General features: G+C 55.6%; 1 protein-coding gene across 1 annotated transcript; it reads right to left on the bottom strand.

The window, feature by feature from the left end:
- Nucleotides 1-20: 20 nt before the first annotated feature.
- Nucleotides 21-12,329, bottom strand: LSM4 (LSM4 homolog, U6 small nuclear RNA and mRNA degradation associated). The gene is made up of 5 exons (XM_055541337.1): nt 12,195-12,329; nt 7,829-7,870; nt 5,212-5,310; nt 2,509-2,692; nt 21-655 (listed from the first exon to the last, which is right to left on the bottom strand). Exons 1-5 carry the CDS (start codon nt 12,195-12,197, stop codon nt 564-566), a joined length of 420 nt encoding a protein of 139 aa, XP_055397312.1. The 5' UTR covers nt 12,198-12,329; the 3' UTR covers nt 21-563.
- Nucleotides 12,330-13,796: the final 1,467 nt, after the last annotated feature.

Raw genomic sequence — 13,796 nt, 5'->3', positions numbered from 1 at the left:
AGGAATTACGAATTTCACAGTTTGTAGTTGTATTTGTTTTTATTTTTCTAAGACAAAGAGGGAGAGAAGAAGGGACGGAACAGGGCATCATCCCCCAGAACAGCTTCTGAGGCACAGCTTCTGTTTGCCTGGATTCATTTCGAAAAGGCAGTTTCAGGGTCCGTGTTTCAGGAGACCCTCCAGGCTGTCAATCTCAGTGCAAACAGCTGAAAATAAAAACCTCCGGTCTGTTCACCATACAGAATGCAAAACAAACCTGTTTGGAAAATGCCTGCCCTTAAAACAAGAGGGCTTTACAGATGCATTAAACACAGAATCTTCCAGGAATCCAGTTGGCTGCGGCTTCACAAAACCAGAAGCACAGAATAACATTTCCAACCATAGAACTGCTGGCTAACAAAAAAAGAGGAGGACCACGAGACGACAGGCAGGGGGTCCTCCCCGACCCCTGCCTCTTCTTTTTGTTCTGAACAGTCATAAACTGGAGAGCAGGAAAGCAGCCTCGGGGTGGGAGCAGATGCTCCATGCGGCAGCTCAGTCTCGGGAATGGAGGGAGGGGCGGCTCACTGCTTGCCCGCCTGCCTGCCTGGCTTCTTTTCTGGCTGACCTCTGCCAGTCCCGGGGATCCCACCTCGGCCCCGGCCACCGAACACACCTGTGAGACAGAGGAGGGGGGCTTCAGTAGAGCTGGGCTGGGAGGGTCACTGTAGGCAGGGACCAGGAACTGGAACTCTTAGACTATAGCCAAGTCGTTGAACCCCTCTGAGCTTCAGCTTTCACCTCTGTGAAGTGGGGGCAGTGACCGTACCTTCAGTGGGAAGAGCAGGCTGAAAACCTGAGGTGGAGCGTCTGACCAGTGCTGGGCAGGGGTACTGCTCCACAACGTTCTCAGTGTGACAAGGGATATCAGACCAGGCGCCCCAAGGGTGCGAAGGATGCCAAGGAGGACAGAGGTTGGCACCAAGTCACACTGGGGCTTGCGGGGCGGGGGGGGGATGCTTCCTGGAAGAGAGGGCTGAGGGCCAAGGTGAGGGGGTGGGTGGTCATCAGCAGGACAAAGTCAGAGGGTTTCCAGGAGGAGGAGGAGGGAGTACAAGCTAGAATGAGGCCTGGACTCAGCCCAGGGGTGGAGCAACGATGCTCAGCTGTGTGGCTGGGGCTGCACCAGGGACCCCAGCCTGTCTTGCTGGCCCTGAGAGAAACAATGGGGTGGGGTGGGGTTTCTGTGTGTCCAGCCCAGAGAAGGGGCGGGGGAGCCTCCTGAGCTCTGACCTCTGCAGCCAGAGGTGGGGCTGTTTCTGAAAGACATTTTACGTGGCGCACACAGCACTGCTGCTGGGGAAGGTGAATAGCCTAAGGGTGGGTGCAGCCCCTGCCCAGGAAGTCGCAGCAGCAGCAGCCTGACCTTCCAGGGCCCCCTTCCTCCACACACATGCAGGGGACACAGCCAGTGCTGACAGGGCCTGCCTGGCCTCATCTCTCATGGAGCAAGACCCAGCTTGGCCAAGGGGAGCCTGGTCATGCAGGGGCCCCTGTGCAAGCAAGCTGCTCTCCCTGTCCTCCCTGCTCCTTCAGGCAGTTTACTCGACAGTGACGGCACCCTGGGTGGAGAGCCTAGCCCTGCGGGCAGGTCCTGGGACCCCTGGGGCCCTGCTCACCCCCATCCGAGGTTCTTCTCCACCTGCGGTGCCCTCTTCTCTCTGGCTCCTTTCTGTCACTCAAGCCTCAGCTCAGGGAGGGCTCCTATGTCCCTCCTGGCTCTGCATATAAGCCCCTAAGGTGGGTTCCTGGGACCTGGCATACAAGCCCCTCCAGGTGGGCAAGACAAAGCCAGGTCCCTCCAAGGACGGAAGTCGGGTGGGGAGGCGGGGAAGGGTGGGGCCCACCGCTGGCCTCTGGGCTCCGGCTCTAGCTGACTGCATGTTTAGTTTTATGCTAGATTTATCATTTCAGGGTGGCACGGGGTGATCTACCCAAAAGGCATGACCTCGGTTTTGTCTAAAGGAGTCACAGCAGGGAAGGGTCCCAGGCTGGGCACCACGGAGATCTTCTCCGCAGCGGGGAATCTGAGCCTCGCAGAGGTGCCCAGAGCACCTGCCAGGAAACACAGGTGGGGCTCAAGTCCCAGGTCTGTGTGGGTACCGGGTTAGTCTGCCGGGCGGCACCTGGAGCTGAGGGAGCACCAAGAGCCACTGGGGGGAAGAGGGCCCATGTTGCGGGGACGGGCGCAGCTAGCACTGACCACCAGGACTTAGCTGGGCTCCTGGGGTGGGGGACACGGGGCATGCAGGTGGCAACCAGCAGCATCAGCTGTTCCACAGAAGAGCCCTGTGAGTCACAGCCCCCCAGCGCTATGGAGGAGGGGCGCAGAGCCAGGCCCTCGGCAACATGACGACGCCAGTGGAGAATGTCAACACTGGGCCAGGCCAGATGCCGTGTGCGGCAGTCACCCTCCAGCGGGGAGGCCCCGGCTGCCTGCCAGGGGAGAAGGGGGAGAGGAGGGCCTACCTCGCCCGGCGCCCCCCATCCCGCGGCCCTTCTGCTGCTTCTGCTGCTGCAGGCCACCGCGGCCACGGCCCTTGGCCACCACCTCCTCCTTGACCATGTCGATGATCTCGTCGGGGATGCGCAGGTACTTGATGGTGCTGCCTCGGATGTAGCACTCGGGCATCCGCCAGAATTTGTCCCCGTCCTGCAAGAGAGGGGGTATACGTCAGAGCCGTGGGGAGGGACGTGTAGTCAGCCGGGGCAGCATCGATCCGCTCAGGCTCCCTGCACCTGGCGTCGCCCCCGCAGGGTATGAGGTTCTTCCTTCTGCACAGGACACGGGAGGGGCCGCCCTCCAGCAGGCTCTCTCCAGATCCTTGGCAGCCCTTCATGCACGAGGGCGGGCAGGCAGGGCAGGGCCTCGTGAGCAGCCTGTGTCCTCAGCCTGTCCTCTGGTGGGGGATGCCGTCCAAAGCCCCGAGAGGGGCGAGGCTGCCTCACGGGCAGGTGCTGCCACAGCCCAGCTCCTCCCCCTTCTGCTCCCAGTCTTCCCGAACTCTCCCGGATCCGCTCCACGCACCGTGACTCATTCATTCACACAAGTGTCTCGTGGCAGGGTCTGAGCTGGGCATGGGACACAGGTGAGCAGGACACAGACGCTGCGTGGTGGGTGAAGAGGGCCAGGAGGGGGTGGGGAGGCCGGTTTGCGGCCAGCCGGGGCGGCACCCAGTGATGCCAGTTTACAGGGGAGCTAATAGAAGCTAGCGAGACAAGGGGGCTTGTACAGCTGTAGACTCTTGAGCAATGCCGACCTTGAAGTTTTCAGGATGCTGTCTCCCCCTGACCCTCAAATACCCTGTGACCAGCACAAGGCCTCGCCCCACCCTCCTGCTGCCTTTGGGCAGGAGCCCGGGACCTCGTCCATCACATTGCTTCTCCTGCCCCACCCCTGCTGCCCCAAGCCAACCTCTCCCCCACACCCCTAGAAATCAGACCAAGACATCTCCCTGCTTAGATCCCAATCAGGGCCCCGTTGGCCGAGGATGAGGTCCAACTCTCTCAGTGTGGCTCCAGAGGGCCTGAGATCCAGCCCCACTCTGGCTGCCCTCTCTCAGCATTCGATGTGCCTTCCAGATGGAACATTCTGGAACACACACAGTGGGCTTCTGGCCTCCAGCATTTTGCACACGCTGTTCCCACCTTTTCGTGTCTGGCTAACTGCAGCCCTCAACAGGCCTCGCTTGCAGCCTCCTTGAAGCCCCCAGTCCTCCTGCATGACATCAGCAGTGCCTGGGCCACTCGGCCCAGCCCAGTGCAGGCGCTCGGTGGGGACAAGCGGAATGTCTGAGGGCCAGCTCTTCCCAGGAACATACATAAGAGCCCCCGACCCATACAGGAGCCCCAAGAGGCCTCAGAGCATTCCTTTCCCAGAAAGGGTAGGCAAGCAGCCAAGTCCGTGGGGATGCAGAGTACAGCCAGGCAGAACGATGATTCTGTGGAAGCTCAGGGCTGGGACCGGGGCGGCCATTCAGTGTGAAGCTTTTCCCCGGCCAAGGGCAGGCCCAGCCCAGCGCACTCCCTGGGGGAACTAGGCTTATGTGCTTTCCACGGGGGCAGCTCGTGCCTCCAGACACTGCTCTCCTGCACACTGTCAGTCCCTGCGGTCTCTGCATCGGCTGCTTGAGGGGAGAAGGGGCTGCTGTCACCTGTTTACAGGTGAGGAGGCCTGATGGCTGCATAGATTGGTTCCTCACACCCAGTTTCTCCTCCCAACCGCTGGGTCCCAAGGGGAACCTTCCAGGGGGAGCCATACGTCCAGGCTTGGCCATGGAGGTGGGACTGACCTTGCCCCAAGACCCAGTGATTGGCTCAGCGTCCTCAAAGTGGACAGAAACCTACTGGCCGTGTACAGAAGGACATGTGCCAGCTGTGCACCATGGCACCATGTGCCACAGCCACCTGCTGCCTGGAGTTTGGTCCCAAGAAATAAGTCACAGAGCTGAGCAGCTGAGGGGGGAGGGGAGGTGGTCCCCCCACCCCCGTCTGCCTTCGAGGATGAGAGAGGCTGCCTCGTGCTCTGCTGAATGCTGGCGGGGCAAGCCCTGGGGGTACCCTGTCCTTGGCTCAAGACAGCCTGGGCCTCCCAGCAGCTTCTTCCCCATAACATGGGGGGGCTACCTTGGGCAGGTGATGGAGACAGGAATCAAGGGGAAAGGAAAGTACTAACTAGCAGAACCCAGTGCAGGGAGAGGGAGGGAGTCTGCCCTGGAGGCCAGCCCCTTCCTGTAGAGAACGGGTTTACAGCCAGAGGCACCCCTAGGCCCAAGTCCTTCCTGGTCAGGAGTGGTGTTGGGGTTGGGGGGTGGAGGAGCAGCTCAGTACCTGCTGGGCAGCATCCACAGGTGCAAAGTCCAGGGCACCAGAGACTTAGAGCCTTGTCCCTCTGCCCAGCTCCACACCCAACCCAGTCCCTCGGGCCCCGCCCCTCCACAGAGCCCCGCCCCTGGCAGGATGACCTGCAGTAGAGGCTGGGGTGTGGGCCGTCCGGTCCAGGCAGAGGGCTTGTACCGGACTTGGAAACGAGAAGGCCGAGGCTCTGGAAGGTCATCCCAGGTCCCAGTGCATGACCCTGGCCACACAGCCTCCACTCAAGACGCCCACCAGACCAGCATCACCTGAAGGCCCCCACACAGGGGGTACAGGCTGAGGGCACAGGGCACTCACCCTGGACGTGCAGATCACCTCGCGCAGGTTGATGTTCATCCAGTTGTCACAGCTCACCAGGTGCCCGTTGTATGTCTCCCCGTTTTTGAGCTCCACCAACTGGAGAGAAACAGGCCCCACATCAGGCACAGGCCCCAAGGAAGGTGCAAACCTACCCCGAGGAGCAGGTCGCCACCATCGGGCCTTGCTCAGACACGGCCTTGGCTCCTCTTGGGACCCAGCGGGCACAGCGCCCGGTACCCAGGCCCCCAGGGGCCCATCTTGCAGGAGATGTGCTCTGCTTTCTCAGTACACTTTGCTGGGCATTGTACACTTTCTATGATGAAATCGTTTTCTTGTGTGTGGAAGAAATGAACACCCACACATCTTTAAAAGAATGAGTAGTAACAGGGTGGCCAGGTGCCCAGTGATGCCACATGTGTGATCTATAGTGGTCTGGAGATAGTCTTTCATTGCAGGAATTACTTGCCTGTCTTGATGTGTTTGGGGAAAAGCACCTCATTCAGAAGACATGCTTTTGCTAGAAAAGCCTGTCTTAAAAAAATATCAACTCAGAGAACAAACTTATGGTTACCAGAGGGGATGGGGGCAAGGAGGGATAGTTAGGGAGTATGGAATTGACATGTACACACAACTATATTTAAAATGGATAATTAGGAACCTGCAGTATAGCACAGGGAGCTCAGCTGGGTGCTGTGTGATGACCTAGACGGATGGGAAGGGGGTGGGGTGGGACGAGGTCCAAGAGGGAGGGGATATATATACACATATAGTGATTCACTTCATTGTACAGCAGAGACTAACAGAGCACTGTAAACCAATTATACTCCAAAGACAAACAAACAAAAAACTGAGCAAGGATCTACTCTATAGTACAGGGAATTCCTTGCTCAATATTATGTAACAACCTAAATGGGAAAAGAATTTTAAAAACAACAGATACCTGTGTATACATAACTGAATCACTTTGCTGTACACCTGAAACTAACAAAATGTTGTGGATCAACCATATTTCAATATAAAATAAAAATTTTAAAAAATAATCAACTCTTGGGGCTGGAGAGGCACTGGGCTGCCCAGACACCACCTCTGCACCATTCTGTGGGCCAGGCCTGAGCACTGGCATGATGCCAGGTGCTGGCATGATGAGCGCCAGCGGCAGCCCAGCCCATGCCCGTGACTTCCTGCTCAAGTTCCTGCTGGTGGGTGACCAGTGACGTGGGTGAGGGTGAGACCCTGGTAGGCCTGCAGGACAGCTCAGCTGAGTCCCCGGATGGCCACCGGCAGTCATCACGCGCTCTCCCCTGCCTTCCATGGTGCTGTAGACATTTTACAGCCACTCTGCCTGTTTCCCTTGGCAACCACTTTAAGGTTTAAACACGATTTAGAAAGTCATCACTTTCAAGTTTGAAAAAATTAAAAAAAAAAAAAAAAAAAGAATCAACTCAGCTATCTGCCCAAGAGAAATGAAGGCATGTACCCACGGAAAAATGAGTACACAAATGTTCCCAGCAGCTCAAATTTTCAGTAGCCAAAAAGCAGAAACAACCCAGACGTCCGTCATCAGGGAACAAAGGGATGTGTGTTAGCGGCTCAGTCGTGTCCGACTTTGTGACCGCATGAACTGTAGCCTGCCAGGCTCCTCTGTCCACGGAAGTTTCCAGGCAAGAATACTGGAGTGGGTTGCCATTCACTTCTCCAGAGGATCTTCCCAACCCAGGGATCAAACTCTGGTCTCCTACACTGCAGGCAGATTCTTTACCATCTGAACTATCAGGGAAGCCACCAGGTCAAATGGATGAAGTGTGATATATCTACACAATGGAATAGCACCTGGCCATAAGGAATGGTGCTCTGACACACGTTATAACGTGGACAAACCCTGAGAACATCATGCTGAGTGAGAGAAGCCAGACACGAAAGGCCACGTGTTGTGTGATCCCATTTATGGGAAATGTCCAGAACAGGCAAATCCACAGAGACAGAAAGCAGAGTAGTGGCTGCCAGGTGCTGGGGGAGGGGGCTGTGGGGGTGGCTGCTAGTGGGGACTGGGCCACCTTTGAGGGTGACAGGATCACTCTGCAATGACACAGAGGTGGTGGTTGCACAACCCTGTGAACATGCTGAACGTCCCTAAACTGTCCCCCCGAAAAGGCTGAACTGTATGGTTGTGTGAATAATATCTGAATTAAAAAAAGACAACAGAATATACTGACAGATATCACACTCTATCACAAAGGAACAAAAGCAGATTAGGGAATGTGTATTGCATGAACCCACCCACATTTTAAAAATTCATTCATGCTTATACACACGTTAAAAGTCAAAACGTGTAAAAACCGAAGAATAAATTGTTGGAAAGATTAATGAAGAGGGGCTTCCCCTTCCTCTGAATCTCTAGTATTTGACACTTTTAATAAGTATGTATGACTTGGAACAAGAGCAGAAATGACACAGGCCCTGACGTGGGAGAGGGAGGAGAGGACAAGCTGCTGCTTCGGGGACAGGCAGGAGGCGGGCTTGTCTGGAGGCACCTCGCCCTTTGCCCAGTGTCCCTGTTCCTGTGCTGAGGCTGGGCCCTGCTGAAAGGCACCACTCCAGAGTGGCACATACTCACCATTGGGTGATTCTGAGCCGTTTTCAGCAGCGACAAGGGAAGCTGAAAGGCAAACAAAAGCGCATGACCTGTCTGGCTCATCAGCACCGTGGCCCCGGCCTCTAGGCAGGGCTGGCATACCCCTCAACAGAAACACAGCCTCTGAACTCTGCCCAACCCCAGGCCACATACCCGCCTCCCAGGTTAGCACTCAGGTCTAGAAAATCTCATTTCAGCAATTCTGCAGCTGGGGAGATCTCAGCCAGGAGGAGGACGTTAGATCTTTGTCCTCCCAGCCTTTTGACCCTCCCCTGAAGTCCTTCAATAAAACGGTTTGATCTTTCCCCTGACAATCTCAGCAGCAGCTGCCCTCCGGTGTTGGGGCTGATCATTCTGGGTATTTCTCTGTAGCTCATGCCTGACAGGACCAGGCATAGCCCTCCAGGTTTATCAACAGCATCATGGCACACGGGTCCTGCTGCTGCTTGTGTGTTTCGCTCTGCTGCTGCTTCAGAGATACATCCAGGTTAACACATGCAGCTCTAGCTAAGCCTTCATTTTCAGTATGGTAGATGGTTATCGTCACACACACTTTTCAGTTGAGGATGATGAGCTTAGAGACTGAGGAACTTGCCCAGCGCCAGAGACCTAGAGATGGAGTGTGGCTCGACCCTATCTGTCAGAAGGCAGCTCATCCTGGGCCCACACCTTGGGGGGCAGCCCTGACTGTCCCCTAGCAGAGTGATCCATCAGGCTCAACTGGCCTCATGATCTAAGGAGGTGACATCTGAGCTGGGCATTTGAGGGAAATTTACCAGGTGAGAGGAAGAAACATTTCAGAAAAAGTCTGTGGTTACTGGAAGGGACAGTAGATAAACAATGGGATTTTAAAACTCACCCAGATAAGGTAAACTTTCAAGACAGTTCTGTTTCCTTTATTACTGAATTTTTCATTAAAAAAACAAACAAACAAACAAACCATATAGTGTTAACTGGGGGGGCGGGGCGGAAATTAGTTTTCATTTTTGGAACACAAATCTTGAGCCTTACCCTGGGGCCTGTCTCTGGGCCTCCAGAAGGGCAACTCAAGGGGCAGTGCTTGGGTTCAGGGTCCAGTGGAGGAGCTCTGGACCAGGAGGAGGAGCTCCTATCCAGCATAGGTGGGTGAAAGTTCTAGACCAAGGGCCCCACCAGACAGGAAATTACCTCAGGGAAAACCTTATCATGCCCCAGTAACTGGGGAACTCTAAGTTGGCCTGACCCCTAGGAGCTTTTTGCTGGGGAGTCCCAGCCTACCCTCAGGCTCTATCTAATAGGGGGTAGCTGTTTCTCCAGGTGGTGGGGGCTGTGAGCCTCTCTGTCAGGAGGCCACAAATGGCCCTCAATCTCCAGAGGAAGGCTCCCTGTGGAAGGGCTTGGAGGGAGGGGAATTCCACATCCCACGGGCCTTCCCTACAAGCCACCCAGGGGGAGGTCCAGCGGCGGCAGGAAGCTAGGCCCAGGCCCACTTCCTGCACAGGCTTCCTGGAAGGGCAAGATAAGGAGGAAGAAGGGGCTACGTGGAAAGGAGGTGGTTGTTCCCAGAAGGACACGTGGGTGGCCAACCTGCCCTCTACTCTGGAATGAATCTGTGCAAGGCTGCCCGAGTGCGGTGAGCCGGAGGCTCAGACACGCATGCAGCAGCCACACACCCAGGTGGTATTTACAGCGGCGAAGCCTCGCACTCTTCCTGGGCAAGCCTGTTCTCTTGTGTCCACAATGGGAATCTGGACAGGGGCACACCTAGGTCCTCCTCCCAGATCACCAGGTTAGCCCTGGAAGGCGAGAATGAAGATGGATTCTGAGAGGTGGAGGGAGGGTCGGAGCAGTCCAACCAAGGAGCCTCTACATGAGACACCAGCGGCTAGAGCAGGAGGAACCTACCCAGGGCCACAGAGCAAGGTCCTGGTAAAGCTGGGGAGAGTAGGCTGATGCCTGTCAGCAGGGAACCCACAGATGTCCTTTTATGGCACACAGAGCCTCTAAGCTGGTCCCTCTCAGGCTGCCACCCTGTCCCAGCTACCAGCAGCACAGACCTGCAGGACCCACAGCCTCCACAGCTGCTGCTGGCAGTATGCCCTCAGAGGATGGCTGCGGCACAGATGGGACCAGCACCTGTTCACAACCCTCCCTGTGCACCCCTCCCTAGGCAGCCCACAGAGCCAGACCCGATCCAGCTCCAGCAAACCGGCCCCCTCTGCGCCTCACACACCACGCCTGGTGCTGCTGGTAGCCCTTGTTCTAAGGCTCCCTCTGCCTGGGGTGCCCTGCCCCCAGCTGGTGACTGTCCCCTCAGCCAGGTCCTCATTATAACCCTGTCGAGGGAAGAAAGGAGGTTTCCACCTGGGTCACCCTCTGCTGCTTCTATTACAGGACACAGCCAGTCTCTAATTAACTTGTTTATTTATTATGTCTCCCTGGCTAGACTGGAAACACCAAACCTCCTGCTAGACTGGAAAATTCGGAGGGTGTGGACTTTGTCCAGCACTAAACACCCGGTCAGGCACACGAGAAGGTCTCAGTAAATATTTGCTGAACAAATACAGCACACACCACCCCCCGGAGGCACATGGGGTGGGGGGATTCCTGCTCCACCCCGCAAAGAAAGGAGAGGCTTGGGTAGGGAGAGGTGGAGCTGGGACAGCCCAGGGCCTGGAGCCACGATCACATCTCACCATCTTCTACAACCCCAAACTGTGCTGAAGACAGGGGTGAGGGGAAGGGGAGGATTCTGATGAACCTGAAAGCCAAGGGGAAGGGACAGCAGCACAGGTGGGGGATGGAAGATGCTTGAAGGTGCCAGGGAGATAGGAGAGGGCTGAACACTCAGTCCTGGGGGAGATAGGGTCCTCTGGAGTCAGGGGAAAATGGTTGAGGAAAGAAAGGCCTTTCTTTGGCCTTTCTCAGAATGCCTGGGGCCTGGTCCTCAGGCCTAGATCTAACAGTATCCCGAGGCTCCCAATTCAGGAAGTTGTTGCAGACCACCCACTCCTTCACCCAGACCTCTGCTTCCGGCCCTGCGGGGACCACAGGGAAAAAGCCTTGTCGATGGCCTCAACACTCCCCAGAAGGCAGGAACAGGCTGAACGAGTCTGTCCTTCACGCAGGCACTACTCTAGGCTCTGGGACTCCCATGAGAATAAAAAGCGAAAATCCTGTCTCCACGGAGCTTAACACATGGATTTTTCCAGTTTTGCTCATTCCCTGAGACCAACTCTACCCTTGAGCAGAGAGGAACCTGTTCCCTTCTCTCTAGCCTTACACTGACCAGGAGAAATTTAATGAGCCCTCATGGGTTGGCTCAGAGAAATGTGCAGGGACCACCTCAGAGCAACCTGGGTGCTGAAAGGCCAGGTACTCTCTCAGGAAGCCTTCAGCTCTCAATTCCATTGTGGGGCCACAGTTTCCCTGTCATACACTGGAGGGGGCGGGGTACACGCACTCTCTGGTTTAGATCTATAACTTGTCCACAACTTGTGAATAGCATGCCTTTGGAGAGGTTTCCTGTCAGGGTCTCAGTTTTTCCTTCTGTGAACTGGGAGGATAGTTAGCCCATTCTGGCTCAAAATGACCCCTCTCCCTCTGAACCGCATGCTGTGTGACCCTGGGAAAAGCAAACCCATCTCTGGGTGTTTTTCAGCCTGAAAAGGAGAGGCACAGGAGATTGTGCGGCTAGCATCCTAAGGGCCTTGTTGTTCAGTAGCTAAGTCGGTCCGACTCTTGCGATCCCATGGACTGTATCCCGCCAGACCCACCTGCTCACGGTATTTCTCTGGCAAGATACTGCCATTTCCTTCTCCAGGGGATCTTCCTGACCCCGGCGGGGAACTCGCGTCTCCTACACTGATAGGCGGGTTCTTTACCACGGAGCCACGAGGGAAGCCCTCTAAGGGCCTTACAAGCTCTGAAATTCCCCAAGTTGGCTTAATCTGAGAACGCACAACGGGTTTCTACTTCCTGGCGCTCTAGCTTTACATTCTACGAGGTCAGACTGGGTCTGATCACTCGGAGTCACTTCCCTAACTGAGAAGTCATTCTGTTTCATTCACTGGGGTTCTGGGAGGGGGAGGGGGGTTCCCCTTCTTCTCCGGCCTCATTTTTCCCATCCAAAAAATGAGAAGACTGCGTCTAGACTGCTATACTATGATTACACGTTCGTCCAATCCTCTGTTCCCCTGAGACCGACGTGCCAGGTGCTTTGAGAGAAACCCCTGCATTCTCTGGTCTGTTTCCCCTGCTCCGACCGGGTGGCAGGACTCGAGGCCCGGATAACACACTCGCTCTGCATCGCCCCTGCCCCAGCACCCGCCCCGAGGGCCTTTGGCGGCCGGATCCCCCGTCGCCTCACCATGGTGTCGGTAGGGACCGGCCTCCCCGGCCACTTCCGCCACCGCCGCCGCCGCTCACGTTCCCGCCGGTAGCCGCCGCTGCGCGCCACTAGGCTGAAATAGAGTGGCAGCGACGCGAGCCAGTCAGAGCGGGGCTCGTGGGAAGGCTAACCAATCCACTCAGAGTAAGGCGGGGCCTACTAAGCCCGAGGGGCGGGCCGGGCCGTGTTCTCACCAGTGAAATAAGGACCAGAGTCGTAAAGTGCCGCCGTGAGTGCTGCAAAAGGGGGCGGAACAAAATATGCCCGAGCAGGAGGCCTTGTGGGTAAAGGCGCTTGCGCAGGTCAAACGCTCGAGGATCTCATCGGCTCCACGCTGTGGGCAAAGTCGGTTATTACTTCCAATTTCCTTGAGAAATGGAGGCTGTTCGGTTATTATCGGTTATTATTGGAATGTGCTTAATGTCTGCCTTCCCGCCCCTTTTCTGATTCTCATTACTGTCGTTCAGTCGCTCAGTGAGTCGGACGCTTTGCGACCCGCATGGAATGCAGCACACCAGGCGTCCCTGCCCTCCACTGTCTCCTGGAGTTTGGTTAAACTCATGTCCATCGAGTCGGTGATGCCATTCAACGATCTCATCCTCTGTCGTCCCCTTTTCCTGACTTCAGTCTTTCCCAGCATCAGGGTCTTTTCCAGTGAGTCGGTCTCGCATCAGGTGGCCAAAGTATTGAAGCTGAAGCTTCAGTATCAGTCCTTCAAACGAATACTCAGGGTTGAGGATCGACTGCTTTGATCCCTTTGCTGTTCTGCTGCTGCTAAGTCAACTTCAGTCGTGTCCGACTCTGTGCGACCCCATAGACGGCAGCCCACCAGGCTCCTCCATCCATGGGATTCTCCAGGCAAGAGTACTGGAGTGGGGTGCCATTGCCTTCTCCGCTTTGCTGTCCAAGGGGCTCTAAATAGTCTTCTCCAGCACCACAGTTCAAAAGCATCAATTCTTCCGGCGCTCAGCCTTCTTTATGGTTTAATCCTCATATCTGTACATAACTACTGGAAAAACCATATCTTAGACTATACGGGCTTATGTCAGCAAAGTGAAGTCTCTATTTTTTAATACGCTTTCTGGGTTCGTCATAGCTTTTCTTCCAAGGAGCAAGTGCCTTTTGATTTCATGACTACAGTCACCATCTTTTTGGTAGGTTGGAATCCTGGCTTTGTCCCTCGGAGCCTTGGTTCACCTCCCTTTAAAATGGGCGTAATAAGTGCTGTAGAAGGTTGCAGTGAGGAGGAAATGAGGTAAGCCATGGGAAAGCACATAGAACAGTGTCTGCTTGATATATTCAGATGTGCAGTATTTATTGAGCACCTACTATGGGCCTGCTCTGGGAAACACAAAGCGAATAAACCAGACGAAACTCCTGGCCCTCCCAAGGCTTAGGAGGGGTGACAGCTGGTAAACAAGACAAATTGGCAAATGTATTAGTTCCCTTGGTCTGCCATAACAGAGCAATCAAACTGGGTGGCTTTAAACCACAGAACTTGATCCAGAAGTCTGAACTCAAGATGTGGGCAGGATTGGTTTCTTCTAAAGGATCTGAGGGACAATTCATCCCAAGCCTCTC

The sequence above is a fragment of the Bubalus kerabau genome, chromosome 1 (assembly GCF_029407905.1).
Source record: "Bubalus kerabau isolate K-KA32 ecotype Philippines breed swamp buffalo chromosome 1, PCC_UOA_SB_1v2, whole genome shotgun sequence".
Classification (NCBI taxonomy): Eukaryota; Metazoa; Chordata; class Mammalia; order Artiodactyla; family Bovidae; genus Bubalus; species Bubalus kerabau.
Note: the sequence above shows the minus strand (reverse complement) of the source record. Positions and strands in the feature narration are given on the sequence as shown.

Coding starts and splice junctions, on each gene's coding strand:
- LSM4 (XM_055541337.1), bottom strand. Junction 5,311..7,828: donor CGGCTCAGAATCACCCAATG/GTGAGTATGTGC, acceptor GTTTCTCTCCAG/TTGGTGGAGCTCAAAAACGG. Junction 2,693..5,211: donor AGGTGATCTGCACGTCCAGG/GTGAGTGCCCTG, acceptor CCTCTCTTGCAG/GACGGGGACAAATTCTGGCG.